Here is a 21,491-nt window from a genome sequence, read left to right on the forward strand (position 1 = left end):
AGGAACACTATCTTCCATTGTAAACCTGTATGTTATAATGTTAATTCCTCTATTAATTTCAGAGAGAGGTGATCTGTAACCCAGCATGTACACATTTTGCCTTGCTTTATTAACTGGAAAGCAAAAAAGTCAGAACAGTTTATGTTTAAAATGTGCTGCAAAGTGGATGGCAACATGCTACATTAGGAAGCGAGTTCTACTGTCTGGTATTCCCAGTGGTTAAAACAAGAAGTCAGTTCTCTCATCTGTGCTAATGTGTCTCTGGTTTTAAGAGAATCAGCATCTTCTGGGACATTCAGGGGTTTGTGTTTGTGCACACTGAATTTACAAAAATATCTTCAGAGCTGTTCGCGAGTAACTCATTCCAAGAGAAGCTCAGCAATCCCTTTTGATTCCAACAATTGGACAATTACAGTGTTTGAAGCAGTAATACTTTTAAGATCAATAAATCACAATGTTCTACCAGGTAAACATGCTATTCCTAAACTGATTGTTTTCCTTTTTTTTTGTTTTTAATTTGTTCTTTTGGGTAATTGTCCTCTAAGTGTTGTTTCCAGCCTAAAATCACAACCCAGTAATATTTTTCACTACAAACTGATTTAGTTTTAATTAAAAAGAATGGGTTTTAATCATGACTACACCATTAGATTTTTTCTTAGATAACAAAGCTATTATCACCACGATTTCCTTCACGACAGGGACTGCATCTTGATGCACTGTGGTTCCTAAGCTCAGTTGTTCAATGCTCTGAAAAACTGACTGTCTGAAGGCAAATTAAAGCATATTTGGCCTAGATGCATTACGAATCTTACTCATCTGTCACACTCCTCAGTAACTTTACTCTTTGAACATCTACCTAAAAAATTCTCACCTGCAATTGTATAATTAACTGGAATGAATACAGAAGAGAATCATCTTTACTTTCTCTGTGTTTCTGTAAAAAATATATTAAGATGTTAAAAGTGTATATACTTTTTAATTATATGAAAGTTTCACTAGCAGCTCATGTAGTTCAGTCTACCCTAATAATTCCGGAACATTTAGGAAGAAATACTTAAACCTTTCCTTGCAGCTGTTGTGTATGTTATCTTATTTTACAGCATTTTAAAAGCAGGCCATAGTCTCTTGATGCTGAGTGGATCAACCTGCCCCGTGCTGGACTGTTAAAAACTTTTAATAGAAACTAAAAGCACAATGGGATTAGGATAAAGCAGTAAGCCCTGACATTGACTGGAAGTTTGACAAAATTATGGCTCCCTACTTACAGAGCGCAGGAAACCCGCAGCCTTTTAAAAAGCATTGTACAGCAGAGAAAATACGAGTTGAGTAGGACTCAGGTGCCATTATGCAAACCATGTTTGAGAGAATGCAGAAACTCTTTTACACTTGAACATCTGGGACTCACTGCATGGCTCCCAATAACCAATGAGACAGCACAGGAAAAGGCAACGAATGCCAGATGTTAGATATCAGTCATGGGCCATAGAACAGTCTCATTACAGTAAGGCAGGAGTAAAAGTATCTTTGTAGTAGAATGGGAGGGAGGAGAGCTTTACATAAGCAGACGGACATGTCATCTCTGCCAAATTTTCCTTAGGGATAACGTTATGATTCATGTCACACTGAAGTCTTTGTGAAAGCAAAAGTTGCTACTTTTTCAGGAAAACTGCTTCAGTGTTTACAAGAGGTACTTGCTTGCTGTGAAATATATGTGTGTAACACCCAGTGCTAAGGGTCACCTCTCGGATTTTAAAATCTTCAAGGAATGGCTGGACCATGAATATCCTTTCTGCTCTACTCCTGTAAATGACTGAAGAGAAAATGAGGATAAATACAGTAACCTTAATTTCTCATGTCCCACTTTTCCTTTGCCTTTTAGTTCTATGACTGTGAACTGCTGGTAGGTTAATAAGACTCCAGTACTGCTTTGTCTCTATCCCAGCATGGGTGTGACAGAATGAGATGGGCAATTATGTGTCAACCAATACTGTATCACTGAAAACACTACAGTAGTATGTGCTGGAGACCATAGACATCTACACACCTAGTTACAATTTTCATGGCAGCTATAAATCAGGTAATAATGACTCAGGTATTACTCCAACTACCTGCACTTTCAACATCCAGACATGAACACGGACCATGCCCTCAGACCTGAATGCCTTCAAGAACACGTAAGTTTGTATTTAGCTCTTACACTGCAGTTACCTAAATAGTGTTTGTAATTTTTTGGGGCAAATGAGATGTATATGAGATATATAACCTACATTACATGATTATATCTGTTGGACAGAAAACTTTGCTTCTTTTTGTATATATAAATAGACTATATCTAAAATGAAATAGACTGAGGCTACCTACAAGAATAATCTCCAGAAGCAAGATTATCCTAATAAGCATTTCCTAAGCAGATCAGAATAGGGATGGAAAGAAAGAACAAGAGAAAAGAGCCGAATAACATATATTTTGTAAAACCTTTGTTCAATGAGAATGGCTCAGGATACCTCATAGCTGGTACCTGAACGTGGCCCTGTATTCCATCCTTAAGATCTTTTTCAAAATTGTCTGACTAGGGCTTTTAGTGAAAGAATGATGTATCAATATTCAACATCAGTGTATTTCATCCTCAGCGAGTAGCAGCTGCATAGCAGATAACTGACAGTTTAAAGAGAAAGCTTTCAACAGTTTCATTTTTTCCCCAAAGCCCCAAGTAGATCACACAGCAAAATCCTGCCCTGACACTTCAGAGATGCTACTGACACTATTATTTCCTTTTTCTTTCTGGCATTAATATTTTTAATACAACATTAGACTAAGAAAATATTAAGTAGAGAATTTCAAAAGCATCAGGTATCTTAGGAAGACAAGCTTCTAACTTCTAATGCATCCTACTGTTAATTTGATACTAAATTGACAGGAAGCTGAAAAGGTAAAGCCTTGTGTCTGAATTGTTATTCCATAGAGTTTGCAGCTGTCAGACGAAACACATTTGGCTTTATTTGCATCTTCAAGCATGAAATATTACATGAAACTGAAACTGAAGCTATAAGAATTATACCTTGGGAATGTATAAGCAAGAATGAAAGCAATTAAGGGAGAGATATCTTTAACAAGAACACTATCAGCAGGCCTCAAAAGGATGGGAAGATATTGTTCTCTTTTGTATTTGTTTCTGAAGAGGTCTAAATATTATTTATATGTATATACATATATATTTCTTAAGATCTGATACTACCTTCTATCTCTATAAAATCTATGTCGCTGACCTCTCACAAGCATTCCCATGTCTGTTGTTTTGTATCCAGCAACACCATGTAATTCACTCACTTGCTGAAGCTGTGCTTGACACCACAGGGTACAAAATAACACAGAAAACATTATCTGTGGAAGAAGAGAAGATTGCCTGATGCTGGGAATACTCCTGTGAACAGCAAAATCAGCTCTGCCCTTTCAAAAGTTAGATCAGCTGCCTGATTGATTGCCTTCCCCCTCTTTTTGTGGTCTTTTAAGAGTTCAAGAATTGGCTGGAAGATCAATATAACTCATGGTGAAGCCCCTCCAAAAGGAGAACGAAAAGAAATCTGATTTTAGTTTAGGAAACTATTCACCAGGATCTGCTGGGTGCATCTTTTAAGTACCAGACAAAATGCAGGAAGCCTTGCTGAAAAAATGCTCATTAAATTTTTGGGGCTAGAAAGGGAAGAAGTAAGGTCATGTTCTGCAAATATCCTGTACAAAGAGAAGGAAAAAAAGCCACTCAAGTGTTTCGACGCTGCACTGTGACATATTTCAATCATTTACAGGAAGCCTTCAGCAATGAATGCAAACAGGAAAGTTCTTCCTCATGAATAAGTTTGCCTTTTAGCCAAAAAAGATCCCCAGCTGCCCTGTGTAAATTCTGCAAAGGAATTCTGTTTCTAAATTCCCTGAAAGTCAAACCACTCTCACTCTATACAAGTCTCTACCTAGAATATTTCCTTCCAAATATATATTGTCAGCTATCTTGCTCAGCTATGATAAAGTTAAGAGGATGCATATGGTAGTTTTGGATTCCTTGGTGCTACAGAAATTGTTCAGGAAGTGTACTCATCCTTTATAAACAAAATTAGCAATGTGTATTTTAGTTATTGGGATAGGAATTTACAAAGTTACAAATCCAAAACAAAAATCCAAACCAAGAGCTATTTACTCTGTGTGTAATCCAGCAGCTCTAGAGGTTTCATCTCCAAATGCAGAATTTTGGGGGTGAAATAAAAGATGACATGTTCACAAAACAACAAAGAACCCCAATAGCAAATGTAGCTGGAAAGGACCAAAAGCATCATCTTTCCAGGAAGAAATGCTTAATTGCTTCTTTACCAGAACCTGCATCTCTACTGAAGCATGGTGACGTGGGACTAGATGACCATTTGTCTAACTGACCAGTACATTTCCTTGGGTTTGGTTATACAATGTAATATGATACAACAGTGGTCACGTAAGGAAAACTTCAGGTAAGGAAAACTTCTACCTGATGAGCCTCTCTCTGCTTGCATGAAGGAAATGTAAATTACATGCACAGAATGACAGGTATCATTGCAAATCTCTTAGATTACTTTATGAGGCATCTGCTATTCTCCTGCTTTGGTGAAGACACACATGGGGGAAACCATCACATGAAAGCTGGTCACCACATACCTGAAAGACTGCATCACAGATGTGCTTATCATGAAACCTGCTACCAGGTGCAAAGACAAGAGCATAACTGTACTGTACAGGTGATGAACCTGAATCTGCAGGTACAGAAACAGCCAATGTCTCTAACATTTTTGGACGTATCATATATATTACCAACATATTTCTATATCATCAGCAATGAAAAGTGGTCATGGCTCCAATATTCTATGCATTTTTCAAATGAAATGAAAAGATGTATTCCTCCCTCTCCAGAGCATGCAATCTAAATTTCTATCAGTGTCATTAGAGGGGGTTTTATGCCTTGATAGGTTATAAACTGTTACAGATTAATTTTAAACTAGAAGTGCATCAGAGAAGTCTAATATATCCAGCTCCTTCTAAATTGCTCTTTGTCAGATCCGATGGCTTTCCTCTGTCTCCTCCCACACACTTTCCATCACTCCTGAAAATTGCCTCATCTTTGAATCATTACTGTTGTAATTACAACAAGAAAAATCAGTAGTAGAAGGAAAAAATCTTTTACATAGAGAGCATTATCCTGGACAAAAATATCCTGCTGTATCCAAAGATAACACAATGGTGCATTATTAATGTTTCTATCGATTATTGACTTCATAAGATGACAATCTAAACCTTTTCACTTTATATGTGGTATTCCTTCCAGCTGACAAAAAAATAGAAACATGACTGAAAGCTGGAAAGGGCAAAGTCATCAGAAAACACTCGGGAAGGGGCATGTGTGTATGGATTTTAGTAAACATTTGTTTTAGTAAAACCAGAGGTGGAATAGCATCCCCCCAGTGTGCAGTTAGGCGAGTCTTGGTGCTTTGAAGGGTGAGGATCTGAAGTATTTACCTACTGGGTGTAATATCTGCTCTTTGTTTGGATGTTTCAGAATGGCTCAATATATACTTTGACAACCCATAGTTCTGCAAATACAGAACACACAGATTAGTCTCCTTGGTTGGATAAATGATCGATTTACTTCTAAGAAAGAGCAGCGTTAGATTCTTACAGGGGATGACAGTGCAAATCTTACCATAGGCCATTATAAAATAAAGTACTTGGAATGAATGCTTCCTCCTCACTTCAAAACAGACTGGAAGAAAGCTCATACAGTTCAATGACTTTCTAGTCAGCACAGGAGGATGAATTACCTCTGCTATTCCTGACAGAGCTTTGTCTGATTTGTATTTAAAGGCTCTGTTGATGAGGATTCCACAACTTGCTGTTTTTCAGTTACCTTACAAGGTTTTTACTAACACATAACCCAAATATCCCATACCGTAACTTGAACTTCTTATCTCAGTCATCCTGGACAAGGAGTCCTCTCTGTTTTCCCACATGTTTTTATGTACCTGAAAATTTTAGGTTATTTCCCAAAGGATCCTGGTTCTTCAAAATCTTGCTTCTTTATTCAAGGACCTAGGAATATAGAAGGTAAGGCATAGGGCTAACACAGATTTTCAGATCCCTTTTTTACTAAGGAACGTGTCCTACCATTCGACATTTTCAGTAGAGAGGCCAAGGACTCGGGGCAGGACAGAGAGTCGCAGATCCCAACCTCTGGAGTTAGATTCCAAAAAGCAGCAGCAAGGATAAAGCAGTGTTGGGTTTATGGTTGGACTCAATGATCTTAAGGGCTTTTTCTGACCTAATCGATTCTAAGCAGAGTCTGCAGAGGCGCACACATCACCCTGTCTGTGTTTTGCCTAGCAGGCAGATAGCTGGAGGTTCAGCTTCTATTGCTGTCAAGGCAGGGATAGCTCATTTGCTATTAAATAGCCTTGACTACAACCTTTTGCCACTTACTATCAGGAAGCAGGAATGCTTAACTGACATCTAATGTAGTATGTGAGCAGATAAGAGTAAAGCTTTGGGAATATGACAGATACAACCAAGAAAACCTTATATATCTCCTTCAGGTGAGAGCTCACCTTATAAGATACGTTTGCAGACTTCCACATTTTACTCTTAAATAGTCAGAATTAAACCCTTATTTCACTGGTCTCACAGCAAGATTTTTACCAATGACTTAATAAGAGTTGTATTTCATGCTGCAGCAACATGAATAACAGAGGGAGTTAAACTTTTAAAATGGTATTTTTGACTGTTTCAAAAGATCTCTGTATATATCACACTTTCCTTAGTGTACTATCCTGACAGTATGTATGGAGAAGATTCTCAACAATACTCTAAAAACAACAATTTGAAACATCTAAATATTATTTTCAGTGTCAATAACAGATCTGTTTTGTAACAGCTTTAACAACATTCAGATAATTCAAGGAAGAGCTAAATCCTCCATCATAAAATTCCAGCATGAAATCAGTTCAAGATTTACCAACTGCTATACCTTAGTCATTTGCTTTGTTATTAGTTTTCCAATATTTTTTTCCTTCTCTACGTTACCCTCTATTATTTAGTTATGACTTCCTCCATAATTGCAATCAATGAATAGTAATCACTTAATAAACATATCCTGACAGGTCTATTTTTGCACTGGGAAAAGATTCATTTTCTTTATCATCACTCCAGTAAGCAATCTTTCTTCTTACCTGAAGTAGCAAAGTGAAATATAGTGCCTGGTGTAGAGTTCTGCTCTGCTGCATACAGCATTTGAGCAGGAGCAGACACCACTCCTTGCATTTTTCAATTATTTGGATAGAAATTTATCAAAATCTGTGCAATGTGGAATCTGCATTCTCTGGTTCTCATATGTAATTCTGTTGGTGCACATGGGTAAAAGCTGCTTTACCCAAACAGCTTGTGAACACTCAGCTAATAGCGGCATTCAGGGAGACTGTTCCCAGCATTTTTCTTAAAATGCAAGTATTGCAGAGAGAAACTGCATTTTTGTTACACATTTTGAGCTTAGATACTCAACACTGACACATCGAAGAGTGTGCAATCTGTCACGTCTCTATACAAAGGTCTAATTTGATATTAAATAGAGTAAAATATCCTGAGTGAAGTTGGATACCTGCAGGTCACTATAATGATTTCTTTTCCACCAACTTTTTAATATACCAAGTGAAACTGGTAAAGAAAGACAAAGAAAAAGAAAAGTATTTTGGTTTGTATATAGAAACCTGTCTTTTTCATCACAAATTAGATCAACTTGTTTTCAGTGGGCTTTGCCTGAAGCCACTGAAATCAAAGCAAGTTTTTCTACTGACTTCAAGAGATTGCAGATTTGATTTCTCAATGTTATTTTTTTAGTTGGACACTCCTCAGTGAGTAATTGGACATTAAATGGTCTGTCAATCTTTCAGCTGAAAGTAAAACCATTGAGGGAAATCTCCACATTAAAATGAGTTTCTGTAAACTTTATGTCCCCTTTAGTTCTTCACACTAACATTTAAAACACCTTGAGCAACTGATCCTGGCTTCTGATTCACTCTAAGGACAAATTTTCCAGTGGTATCTCCTAGCATTTCTTGTACAAATACTGACCAAAATTGCTTTTACCAGCCTTATCCTCCAAACTCTCTGTTTCAGCCCCACATAACACGAACTGGTGGGATCAAACTGAGCTGAACTCCATTTATGGCAACATGCTCTGTGCTTCTGTGAATGGCCTCACAATCAGGCCTCATGAGATAAACGTATGGGAATTCCTACCAGTCCCCTGTCACAGGGATATCTGTCTGTCTGCAGGCAACTTCTGACTGCACAAACTTTATATACAGTAACTACAAGGGCAAACCTCATTTTTTTGCCATAGTCCCATCTTTGCCATAGGCAGACCCACATTCAGTTTCAAGGAAATCTTTCCAATACATACCGAACAAAAAAAGGCTATGCATATTTTAACCATTTTAGCAGTATCGCCCTTCCTCTGAAAAGAAGAATTGATAATATGTAACAGTAATAGGGCAAATACTGCTTTCACAGCTCTAAAATTAGACTAAAAATCTCACTTGAGAGTTCACTGGTTCAGCTTGTAATTTTCAGCATTCTTTCAAGGTATCAGTACAAGAACACTTTTTGTGTGCACAGTAATGAAGACTTTAAATGTACTAATTACTTCTAAACATAGGCATATTACTAGGAGATTATAAATCAAAACAAATTTTGTGCAAAGCAGCAACTTTTAAAATAAGCAATTATTACACAATGCAAAGAAAATTTATATTCTAGGCATTTTGTGAGGATCAGGGAAGCACTTAACATGAAAACAAAATGCCTGGATTAATCCAGCAGAGATATGTTGATATGATGGAAGTCAGAAAGCAATTGTGAAAAAACACTCTGCATCTCTGCTGGTCACAAAGTGTTCAGTCATAAAAGCTTTGATTTAAAGAATATTAGCATAGTGTGGTGGAAGCATGCAGCACCACAGCATCAAAGGATATGCCCCCAAATGATGTACATTTTGTTTTTAATTCTTTCCAATAAGAGTATATTTTTAGTTTCCAACTTGTGTGTATTAGAAATGGTTTGTATATCCAGGAAATCAGAGGGGAATGACAAACAAAAACAGCTTGAGGGATGCACGAATCTCACCATACTTTTAAGTAAAGAAATAACAATTCACTTGTAATAGGACTGTCCCATTAAGGTCCCTGATTGCCATGAAAATCTCAATTGACCTATTCCTTTGTTAAACTTACCATTTTAAGATAGTTAAAACAACATGACCTTCTCTTTGGAGTCACTAGGGTTTTTTTAAGGTATACCTTAGTCCTCCAAAAATTCCTTGGAGAAAAATACAATTGCCTGAATCTCACATTGTCTCAGGAGTTGGATACTCTTGTTCCAGGTAATTTTGCTCAGACTTCTTAGAAGAGAAGTGATCACTCAGAATTTCCCATTTTTTATTACAGTATAGGGAAAATAACAATGCTCTCCTTTGTTGTCAGTAACTTTACGAAATCATCCAAATACACTACCTGACTGCTTGTAGAGACAAAATGAAGAACTCCATTTAGGAACAGTTAATTCCCCTTCAGAATAGATCTTCAAGCACAGTAATTGAGAGGATAGAACATTGCTGCTTTGTGTAAGTATAACCTTTTTGAACTTTGCAGGCTGACACATCACAGCTGAGCTGCAGCTGTGTTAGTCACGGCACTCTGCGTGAGGCCAGCGCTGTACTGAGCAGCACGCCATTAGGAAAGGGTACAGCAGCATGCTGCCCTACCGACAGGCCCTCTCATGCTGGGACTGTCTATATGCAAACACCATGCCCACTGCCACAGCACAGCACAGGAGAAGGTGAGGGAGCTATTTTTGTTACACCAGGAACATTTATTCCTCCCCAAGTTGACCCCTGCTCTGTGTGGTGATGGTGGTGATGTGATTCAGATGTGATGTATAATAGCAGGAGAGCATTGATGCATCAGCCCAGGAAATTAAAAAGGACGCCATTCACACAAAGGAATGTTTAGTTAAGTTTGAAAATCTTGGCTCAGATGATACCGTGATGGACCATTTGTTACATCTTTACTTAACTAACGTTCATTTGCTGTGGAATTTGTTCTTGGGGTTTTTTTCTCTGCAAATCAATTTGTTACTGATTTTAAATGATTCCAAGAGCTTTCTGCATTTCACCCAACACATTTTGAGTCAGAGATAATATTTGAAAGCACTAGGGTCCTTAAAGGAACAGCCTATTACAATACACAACAGTAACTATGTCTCTACGATTTATGAAAAGAAAGCAATATGTGCCTGTTTCGGTGCCTGTCGTTTGCCTACCAATGGTGCAGTGTTCCCCATTCCAGCCCTCTCTGCATTCACATTTCCCATCTTTACAAGTTCCATGCTCCGTACAACGGGGATGACACACACGCTGGTCACACGCCTCTCCTGTCCACCCTTCTTCACAGCGACACGCTCCACCGATGCATACCCCGTGGGTGCCACAGTCCACGGAGCACACTTCTGGGGGGAGAAAAGAATAAAGGTTACAGCTAGCTCATATCACGGCAATGGGGCAGAAGCAGCAACCTAGTCAAGAAGGGAAAAGGGAGCAGGACAGGTATGCTTTTGCTGAAAACCATACGCTGTCAAAAGCTGGCCTGTTCACATTCTGATTAAAACTGGCATTTAACTTCTGCTTAAGAAACCAAACTGCATGGTTCTAAAAAGTTGTTGCTGGACAGACTGCTGTAAAGCTACGTCCTCCATTCAAATGCAGACCCGTTCCAGAGGTAGCTTCCTCAACACCTGCAGCAGTGAAAAAGGGGAGAATGCAGCTCTCTTTTACCCAAACCTGGACCTCTGGTGATTTTGATACAGACATTGATTTGCAAAGAATGAGACTGAAACTCACCTAAAACTCACTCAGCAGAGAACAGTGACAATTCAGGGTCACTTGGACTCTAGCAGTGACTGGTAAGACACTTTCAAGAAGAGACTTCTGGAATCCTATTGCTAACATGGTCAGCTACTCAGTGTCTCACTCCAAAAATTATTCTACTGCTCTCTGCCAGCTGAAGTTGTAGAAAAGTAGAAAAGTCTTTTGCCTCATGCATCATCAAGGACACTGACAGTGAAACTCTCATTCATGAATTTTTCTGGCTGCTGATGCAGGAAGCAGAAAAAACCACATCTTGATATTCACTTCACTGGTGGGGTATTCTAAGTCATTAAACTTAAGAAATAACTGAAAAAGCGTGAAAACTGTAAATATTATTTTGAGAGACTTGCTTATGCCCTACAGCTCTGTCTCAAGGTTCAGCTTATGATATAAATGGAAAATTCCCATCATTTTTTCCCCCACAAATAGAACATTCGCTGTCTTGTCAAAACTGTTGGGTATTGGATTTTTTTTTTCCTCTTTAGCTCCTTCTGTCAGAATAATCAAGTTTTACAACTGTAGGCCTGGAGAGGATGAAATTTTTTAGCCTACATTTTTGTGCCTTTTAGAGTCTCTTGCTCTCATATTATTTTCTTAAACAATACATGTAAAACTGGGAAGGGAAAAGTATCTCAGAGTTGAAAAGAGATTTTTCTGCTTTGTGATGTTTTCATCAATGAATAGCATTTTGAGGCACAGTAAAGCACCCCCAAAAACATACCCAGTTTTAGTGTTATAATGTTATAAACATAAATTATGGAAGTTTTCTTTACATACAGATATGTAAAACATATTTATAAATTATGGAAGTTTTCTTTTACAGTTGGGAAAGAGATGTGAAGCACTTACGTAGCTATTTTAGACCTAATGAGAGCCAGTATTAGAATGAAATACAAACTCCTAACCTGCATCCTGCTTGCCCCCCAGCTGGCAGCACCAAATTAAGAATGTCACAAAAAATAGCATCTAAGATATATACACACTTCCTCCCAACACACTAAACATGACCAAACATGTTCCAAAGACAATGATCTAAATTATGTGCATTTCAAACTCACCACAGATATTAATATTTTAACAAAATAGGAATATTATTGCAAGGCTGGAGAAGAGAAGGCTTTGGGGAGACCTCATAACAGTCTTACAATACCTAACGGGGGCTACAAGAAAACTAGAGAGGGATATTTTACAAGGGCCTGTAGGGAGAGGACAAGGGGAATGGCTTTAACCTGCCAGAGGGGAGATTGAGATGAGCTCCTAGGCAGAAGCTCTTCCCTGTGAGGGTGCTGAGGCGCTGGCACAGGGTGCCCAGAGAAGCTGTGGCTGCCCCATCCCTGGCAGTGTTCAAGGCCAGGTTGGACACAGGGGCTTGGAGCAAGCTGCTCTAGTGGAAGGTGTCCCTGCCCGTGGCAGGGGTTGGAACTGGATGAGCTTTAAGGTCCCTTCCAATCAAATCCAGCCTCGGATTCTATGAAATCAGGAAAAAATATTGTTCTTACCAACGGAGCAGTCAGGACCCATCCAGTTGGGATCACAGCTACACAGACCTGTGTCAGACAGGTAGGAACCATGCCCACTGCACTGGTCTGGACACTGGGCTCTGGGAAGCTCGCAATTTATTCCACCCCAGCCTGGGCTGCAGAGACATTCTCCACTCACACAGACTCCGTGGCTGGAGCACGTTGGATCTAAGCAATCAACTACAGAAAAAAACAAAACCAATGTAGGCAAAGGTCAGTTCACACAATATGATATTTGGAAAACATGTAGATGAATGCTCTGAGAAGTTTATATCCCTGTCATAAATCAAGCAAATTGAGGTAGTTCTTCAAGTCATATTAACACCTGGTCTGAGAATGGGAAAGCACAAAATAATTTGTGTTTTACATTGGCTCCAGATAAAACAAGGGTGTGACTGAACAATGAGACTGTGCTGCAGGATTGCTGTAGGGAAGAAGCACAAAGATTTAAAAATAACACTAATATATATAATAAGAGTTCCATACATCAGCCTTCACCTGGGGACATTTCTTCTGAAATACATTGACGTTCCAATGACTCATGTACTGTAGTTGAATAACAAAATAAAAAACCCTAAGTGAAGAAATTGCACTTCTTACAGGATTTTTTTGGAGTACCTTCATCGATACTGCTAGCATTACTATTGAAACGCTGGAGCACTGTGAGAATAACATCATGATGTCCACTTTCAGTAGCTAGAAGTCAAAATATCACTGGCTTTCACTTTCATTCAGACTCCTAAATTATTCAGGCATTTCTGAACCTTTGATTCGTGGTCCATTAGTAGCTCAGCTGTGAAACTCAGAGTCCTAGTTACTTCAACCCATATTTTAACTAGCAGATAATTCCTCTTAAAGAAAAAAAGAAAAATACATAAAGATATAGATTTCATCTTTTCTCAGTCCAGAAACAACAAACTAAGAAAGGGAATAAATATAGTTATGCTGGAAAATCCTGGAATGAAATTTCAGTTGCTCTTTTAATCCTGATAAATAAAGGAATGTTACGAGTTCCACATAAACTTTATCAGTAACATCACGGTTTTCCAAATTTTTATCTTATATAATAAATTTGTATAAGCATGCTATGTTCTACCGCAAATACCAGCAGAGAGGCTTTAACCAACTGCCTTTTGCTGTGGAATTGAGGGCCAAGGTCAAATTCATGTCCTGAATAAAATGAATTCATCTCATGACTGGTAGATATTAGCTCACAACAGAAGGACCAGGAATGATTGGCATGCTCTCTTGCAGCTCCAGCAAGATCTGAGTTTATAATGAAAATGATTTATCTCTCATCTTTTCCAAACTGATCCTTCTAAATTAAGGCAGAGACATTTTCACTCTACCTTATGTGAACAATACTTGATCTTTCAAATCTCAACTTTTCTATAAATATAGAGTCTTGTCAAATTATTTTATGTAGCTGCAGAACATTTAAAGTAAGTATATAGATTAGATACACACAGAGGATTGAGGCAAGCACATTTACAGATACAATAACATCAGTTATCAGAATAGTTTTGACTTTAATTCAGACTACACTAGCACAGGAATAAATTACTATAAAACTTTTAGTAAGATTATAATTTTAATGACCACAATGCCTATAGATTGTTGTTTGATTGGGTTCTTTTTAAGATTTAATGCTTAGTTAATTGGAAATGAAAACATTATAATGCAATTTCATATTTATAGGTAAACCAAGATTGTTTTATGGTTCAGCTCAGATAACATCTGATAAATTCATAAACTGTTTCAGATTTTTTGGTTTATGATATTTTAATGTAAAATGTAAAAGGCAAGATATGTGTAGCACTGCATGTGGCAGGACAGCTAACTTTAGGAGATACTGATGAGTCTTAATGTACTCTCCGCTTCAGAAATGTATTGTCTTCCCAAATGAAAGTACTAATAAAAGCTATGTGGAGCGTATGACAAACACCACCTTCTCCTACGTAAATTAACTGCCTTGCCCCATCCTGAATTAACTGTTCATGCAGATAAGATTTATTTCCAAAGCCTACCAATATCCCTAAGACCCCAATCTCCCTTGTTTTATAGAATAACATACTACATAACTTTGTTCTTTGTTCTAGACAAATACACTTTATAGCTGTTTTATTCTATCATATGGGTAAGTAATAGCTTTCAAAGTTTAAATTGAAGAGAGTTTTTACTTTGAACTCAAATCTTATTCTATTTTAATACATGCTCTTAGAGCTATCATCTTGGGCCAGATCCTCAGCTGTTAAAATTAGCATAACGTGATTACCTGCAATAGAACTACATTGCCTTATGCTGCAGAAGTTCTGGCTCTGAGTCTTTACAAGGGTTTATAATGGTATGTAATAAGGATTTATAAATGGAGCTTCTTTGGTGTTTAAACAAAGGAGAACACGCCTTAGCAAGTAAGTACATTAGACTTAGAACTCATAGCCCCTTGGCAGCTCGGATCATTAGAGCTCATTTAGCACTGGGCTCTCTGTAGGTTTGACAAAAATGGCACTGAAAGCAATTTATACCCCTAAGGACAAAAAAGGAGGTCAAGGAGCTTTCTGAACAATATGTATCATAAAGCCCCCAAAGAGCCATGAATTACACCTACAAAGTTAAATGTCATTGAAAAACGACTTGACTATGAAACTCAGAAGAGAACCACCCTTAACTTCACCTCATTTGGCAATTTCACTTGTCTCCCCCAAAAACAGATTGAATGAAACCTGACAAATATGCCACTTCATCTTGTGTGCAAATTTGTTAATAGAACAACAGTGTTTATGCTGCAAAAATTGTGCATCACAAATATTGACTGTGGTGCCACTTTCATTTCAGGTAAATTGTTTGAACGATATGACCATGATGAATATCAGAAATGAAGAGCTAACGGGAAGAAAAAACATGCTGACCCATTTGTTCTAATTCAATATCCTAGTAGGAAAATGGCAAATAAATCAACTTCCTCAATTCTTTTCAGAAGTTCAAAACAATAAAGGAGATTTCATATATAATATATATAAATACAGCTATATTTATTTGTATCATTAGAATGATAGAATTTTAATTTATGCAAAAAACTTTTCATAAAGTCAGATGATTCCCTGGAACTGGAGAGACACCACTTAATGCTATACTGTTTTTCATGTAGCTCTGGAATTAATGTGAGAAATATGTACAGAAGAAATGGAATTTTAGAGTAGATACATGATGGATGCTTTTTGATTTATTTGTAAATTAATTTATTGACTTATGTATTGCCCAATGCTGTATGCAAAAGGTTATTTTAACCTTTCTTTTCATGCTATTGGCCCCTTCTAAGTTTGCAGCCAATCACTCCTGCCTTTGTCGTCCACTTACCTTTTTTTAAAAAACCCTCATACCTTCAAGTACAGTGTTGATTAAATAATGTATACCTTTTCACCTCAGATAGCAATTCACCTCTTTCACTGTGAGCGCCTATTTCTCTTACAGGAGTGCTAGGGGACTCAAGATGTCTAGCCCAGATATACCACAGCCATTCTAAACAACCAAAAGCAGAGAGAACTAAAAGTTCCATGCAAGTAGCTGGAAATTACAATCAAGATGAGGGAGGAATTGCTTACGAGGTAAAATGTGCAGAATCAAATGAAAGAAAGACCATTTCAAGCTATCTGCCATAGTCTTTCTAATAATACAAGCATTGATATGACAACACAAAACATGATAAAGTTTATATAATTTAATTAGACTAAGCAAACAATTGCATTTCGTAACAGAAAGAGCTTCTGCGTTCCTTGGGCATAGATAGTCTTTTCCAACTTAGATTTCAATGAGAATACTAGCTATAGCAAGGCATTTCAGATAATTTTTAGATATTTCCTATAATCACACACTCAGGGTGAACTGAGAACTCTCAATTCTAGCAGGCAAAAGGACATTACAGCATTTTCTGGATATAGTTATAAATGTAACCTATTAAAAACAATGGGAAAACTCTACTGACTTCAATTGAGTTTTGGATTAGGGCTTTAATAACCAGTGTTGCGAAGCTCTCCTGGAAGGAGATGACAAGAATGAACTGAAAAACCAGCTGCAGTGTTGCCAACTAGATCCACTAGTGAGGATCCCTGCTTTTTTTTTTTTTCCCTTTTAGAAAAGCAAGTTCATTGAGACTAACGCAAGATCTTGTCCTGCAGTTGATGACTGCAGTCCATGGCAAAGAATAAAACCCTTAGTGGTTTAGGTCCCTCTAGTTTTCTTCCCTTTGTTTTCTGATGGGAGAAACAGCTGTTTACTATAAGGTAGGATGAAAATTGATACACATGGTGCACAGCTCTGCATCCCACTCAGAATACTCCAGAGAGACTCTTCAGTCCTAAAACCATGCAGTCCTCAAGCTATCACTTCAAGCTATCAAGTCCTATCACTTCAGTCCTCAAGCTGCTCCACCTTTTGGAGAATTAATAAGCTCTGAAATGTCACCATAAAGCAGCTTGAACTATTACTGCTCTGAGGATGTTCCAAGGTATGCTGAACTGTCTATTTAACAATTGGCTGGGGAGTTAAATTCTCCTTTAAAACCATACTAACATATTTTAAAAAGAAAAGCAATCCAATTTACGTTGTGCATTTTAACATAAACTGCTGTGAATAAAACCAATATTGAGCTTAATCTACAACCACATTTGCATGGGTTATTTTGTTAAATTTGCTCATTCTACATACACAAGGAATTGGACACCTTCAGCATGAAGAGCTTTTCTGCATTTAAAGGACACACTGGTTTTGTGCACAATCTACCTTTCTTTAATCCCATATGACTACAGCTAACAGGAGTAATTTGCCCGACATTAAGTCTAAGTAACATGAACACTTAAGTCTTTGAAATTTGTTTCATCAACTTCCGTATTAATAGTGACTGATATGTTTGCTTTGTGTGAAGCTGCAGATATACAATTCTGTCTATCGCTGCTCTTTATTCCTCTGCATTTCACATCTAAATTGTTCAATAAATATAATCCATAAGAAAAGATTTATCTTCACTCTTCAGCAAAGGGATTATTCAGGTTTACTTGTGGCAGACATTCTTAATACTGCAAAACAATGTATGCAGAAGGCCAGAAGTGTTGTCTGAGCTTTGATCAGTAAAATTGTGATGGACTACAATTTTACCCTCTTATACAGTAATCTCCTACACTACTTTTACATTAAAATTTTTATTCTGTTCTTTGATTTTCTGTAGCCATTAAACAACTCCAAAACCCAGAAAACAAACTCACAGCAAGGGAAGAAAATGCCCTACCTTCTTCACAGTTTTCTCCTTTATAGCCAACTGAACAGACACAGTTCCCATCGATGCAGGAACCATGACCTCCACATGAGGGATCAATACACTGGCTGATGGGTACATCACATTCTGGACCTTTCCAGCCACTGTAGCATAGGCAGGTGCCTTTAGAGTACTGACCATTGCCACTGCACAGAACCGGGCAAGCAGCTGGAAAGAAAGGAAAGAAAAACAGCATACAGGGTCATACATGTACTCACGTAAATGTACACTAAAAACCCACTATCAAATACTTATACATATATTTAAATATATCCATTTACTGGGGGAAAAAAAAAATCTAGGATAAGTTGTGGTAGTTCAGTTCTTCATTTCCCAAAGGAATTATTGATTAGTATTTAATAAAACACACATTGGGCAGCCTGAGACTAAAACTACTATTCTTCATAGACTATTAATGATGTTTGGGATAAATAATGAGAGGATTTGAACAGACATTCTGACATTACTCTGCATTGTTCCACTAGATAACATCCAGTTTTCACAGAAAGCAGAACACAAAACATTCAGCCCCCAAAACATTCGATAATGTACCATCTTTCTCCTTCCATAACACTTTTTAAATGTAATATTCCCAAAATTTTAGACCCTTTGACATGTTATTTTTCAGTGTAAGGGTCTTGAGCACAGAAATAGCACAAGCATCCATCTACAACAAATGCACCTTGCCACTAATATCCCTGTTGAATCTTGTTTTCCCAAATCCCAGAGTGACTGCTTTTACCCTATGTGTAGTGGCAAGAAAGCACCATTAACCCTTATCCCTCCCTCTTGTATTATTAAGGGGGCAAGACGCATTCAGAGCAAATACTCATTTATGCAAATGAAGTAAGGCCTATGAATACTAAAGGTAGTCACAGGTCTTGGTGCCAGGAATCATAGGTTGTACATATGCAGAGCAATGGAAAGAAACAAGTGGTTTATTAAAAGTCAGTTGCACGTGAATGTTACACTAAGGCATATTCACACTCCCAAATGCCCACGTCTCCCACATGAACAAGGCAACCTGGGAATTTATATGCCTGCCAAAGACTGAATGTGCGGTTACAAGTCAGAGAAATGAAAAAAAAAAATTAATAACAGAGGAATAACAGAAAATGGGAGCAATGAAGTGAATCTTTGAGAAAAGGTACACTTTCGTGCTCTTCTCTCTGATGCAGTTTGATAAAGATAGTATTTCCCTGTCTTTTCACCCTTCACAGTAATCAGAAACTAACACCAAGTTTTACAACACCAAAAATACACTCAAAAGCTACTATCAATCATTAAAAGGTCCTAATGTCTTCTTGCTTCTATTATCCCTTTAACTTGAATGATCAAGAAGAACCTGAGTAATGGATTTCGTACAAGGAAATGTGTAATTGTCCAGTTATACAACTTCTCCACTTTTCAGTTCTGTAACTCTCATTAATCTTCGCTGTCCCATTGATCTGCTGCAAAAACACATTTCAGAATAGAGTTTTCCAAGATTTTTCTTATTTGAAATGGGAAAAAAATGATCAGAAAAAAGTAAGTTCAGACTTCTAACCTGAGTTAAGATTTAGAGTGCTGAGAATTATTTCAGTTAAGGGGATAGATGTCACATGCATAACCTTTTTTAGCCTATTTTTTTACAGTAGAATAATAATAAAATCAGTGTGCTAATGTCTGAGGTTTAGTTGTTACCCTCATCTCTCTTAGGGCAATATTATCCATTCTTTGGTAGGATGGATATAATATATAGTCCCCAATAGGACTTCATTCCTCTTCATTCCTGTCATTCTCTCTTACTGTAAGTCTTGTTCAGTCTTTTTCTTCCTCACTCAAAGAATGAATACAAACCTGAATAAAATATAATTTCCAACAGCAGTGTTGTGACTTCAGCTGTGACATATGTTCACAAGTGCTTTATTGAATTCAGCGAAAAATTTATGCTAAAGTTCTACCAGTTTTGCTTTTTGCAGCTGGTTCACGTCATCATCAAACACCCTTTCATGACAAACAACATGATGAACTAGTAGCAACTCAAATGCCATGTGACTATTCCTTCTGTCTACATGCATTACATCATGGAGACTATCATTCACTGCTTTTCACTGCCTAGATATGTTGACTGCTGCTACTGTCAGTCATATAGTTGAGCCATAAAGAAAGGGATCAAACCTTCAAGTATGAAGACCTGGTGGCACAAACAATTCCTTTGCCCTTATTCTCCATTTCACTGCAATTAAAAGTCTTGTTTGGGCTGAAATTGATACATTTTCCCAAATCACTGTAAGAAAGGTAATCACTTCAGTTCCACTCTCTTTACTTGCCATGGTGTAGAGGACCTGGAGGTGAGTGATCAGAAGGCAGCTTCTCCTGGAAACCTGCTTCAGTCATGAGTGGCAGGTTTCTTGGTGCCACCTTCCACACCCTGACACACTGTAGAGACACTGTCCCTTTACCTGGGTCTCATCTCAATACAAAATTATCTCTCTCTAGAATAAGGCACCTCTCAGCTCCTGTATGTGTTGATAAAGCTTGCAGTCCCTTTGTTCAAGTGTCCCATGGAAGGAAGTAATGTTGCTAGATGCAAATTCTCTGTATGCTTCCAAACCATGGCAGAGACTCAATGTTATCCTTTTTAATGGTTGCCCAGTGTGGATTCTCCATCGGCACCAGGACATGCCAGCATATGACTTGCTTTTGCCTATAAACATCCTCACCATACTGTCATAAAGCTGCATAGAAGGAGAAGGTCCCAAGAAAGCTAAATGAATCAGTAGACTGTAAACCGTTTCTTCAAACAACATTTGTTCAAGTAGTTATAAAGACAAAAAGTTAAAGTTCACTCACAAGCTGGATACAAATGAGAAATAGCTTTTTTTGCTTTGTTGCTTTACGCATCAATATAGCACTCAACTCCTGAAAGAACCTCTGTTCTGCAAACCTCTCCTCTGGAGTCAAAACTCAGATAAAAGCAGTAACTCTATTTGAACATCACAGTCCCCTGAAAGAGGGACTGAGCAGAAATAAATCCATTATTAGAATAAATATAAAAACAAAAGCAAAAAAGCCCAAGCAACTTTGACATGACCAGCCTAGACCTAGCTAGATAATACAGTGCCAACCACCTGCTGTAAGATAGCTGCTCTCCTTGCCTTGCCCATAAGTCTCATTAAGCAGTCAGCAATTGTGGTCCAGCTAACAGAGATGTATGTCTGTTATCTGGAACTTGTCTATAGGAAAGCCATTCTTAGCTGCCACTTTTGATCTGCATTTGCTGGGTTCAATTTCTGGAACACCAGAGACTGGCGCAGCAGAAGGATTTACTAGATGGTGCTGGATCTCGGGCTAAACAGCTCCCACAGTAGGTTTCTTTAGTGCTCCTTTACTCTGCTACAGTGCTTTAGAAATTTAAGTAAAGCTGAAAGCCACGTTCATTCCTCTCTTCATGCTTCTCCCAGGTCAGAGGTCTTGCTATGGTTCATAAATCTGTTCAGTCCTTGTGAAGCTTGTATGTAGGTTGAACAGTAATCTGCTGCCTTCAGTGGTCTGCCCCTGCAGTATGCATTGCCAAGATATGACACCAGAACTGACTTTGGACAAATGAAAGAACCTGTCATTTAACCTCTGGGATGAAATGAACGCAGTAAATGTTAACACACTTGCAACCTAAAGCCACAAAGTTTAATCTACA

At 37.8% G+C, this 21,491-nt stretch overlaps 1 protein-coding gene across 5 annotated transcripts in view; it reads right to left on the reverse strand.

Annotated features, from left to right (window-relative positions):
- TENM2 (teneurin transmembrane protein 2) overlaps positions 1-21,491 on the reverse strand; it is a gene marked incomplete at both ends in the record, with an annotated part of 540,785 nt that overhangs the window by 68,737 nt on the left and 450,557 nt on the right. For 3 of the 5 annotated variants that reach the window (XM_080627344.1, XM_080627343.1, XM_080627346.1), the window contains 3 exons: positions 10,354-10,566; positions 12,484-12,684; positions 17,786-17,980. In XM_080627344.1, coding sequence (XP_080483470.1) covers positions 10,354-10,566; positions 12,484-12,684; positions 17,786-17,980 — 609 coding nt within the window. The remainder of the gene's footprint in view (positions 1-10,353; positions 10,567-12,483; positions 12,685-17,785; positions 17,981-21,491) is intronic. The other 2 variants (XM_080627345.1, XM_080627347.1) reach the window with 1 other exon arrangement.

This window comes from Psittacula echo (genome assembly GCF_963264785.1).
Source record: "Psittacula echo genome assembly, chromosome: 11".
Classification (NCBI taxonomy): Eukaryota; Metazoa; Chordata; class Aves; order Psittaciformes; family Psittacidae; genus Psittacula; species Psittacula echo.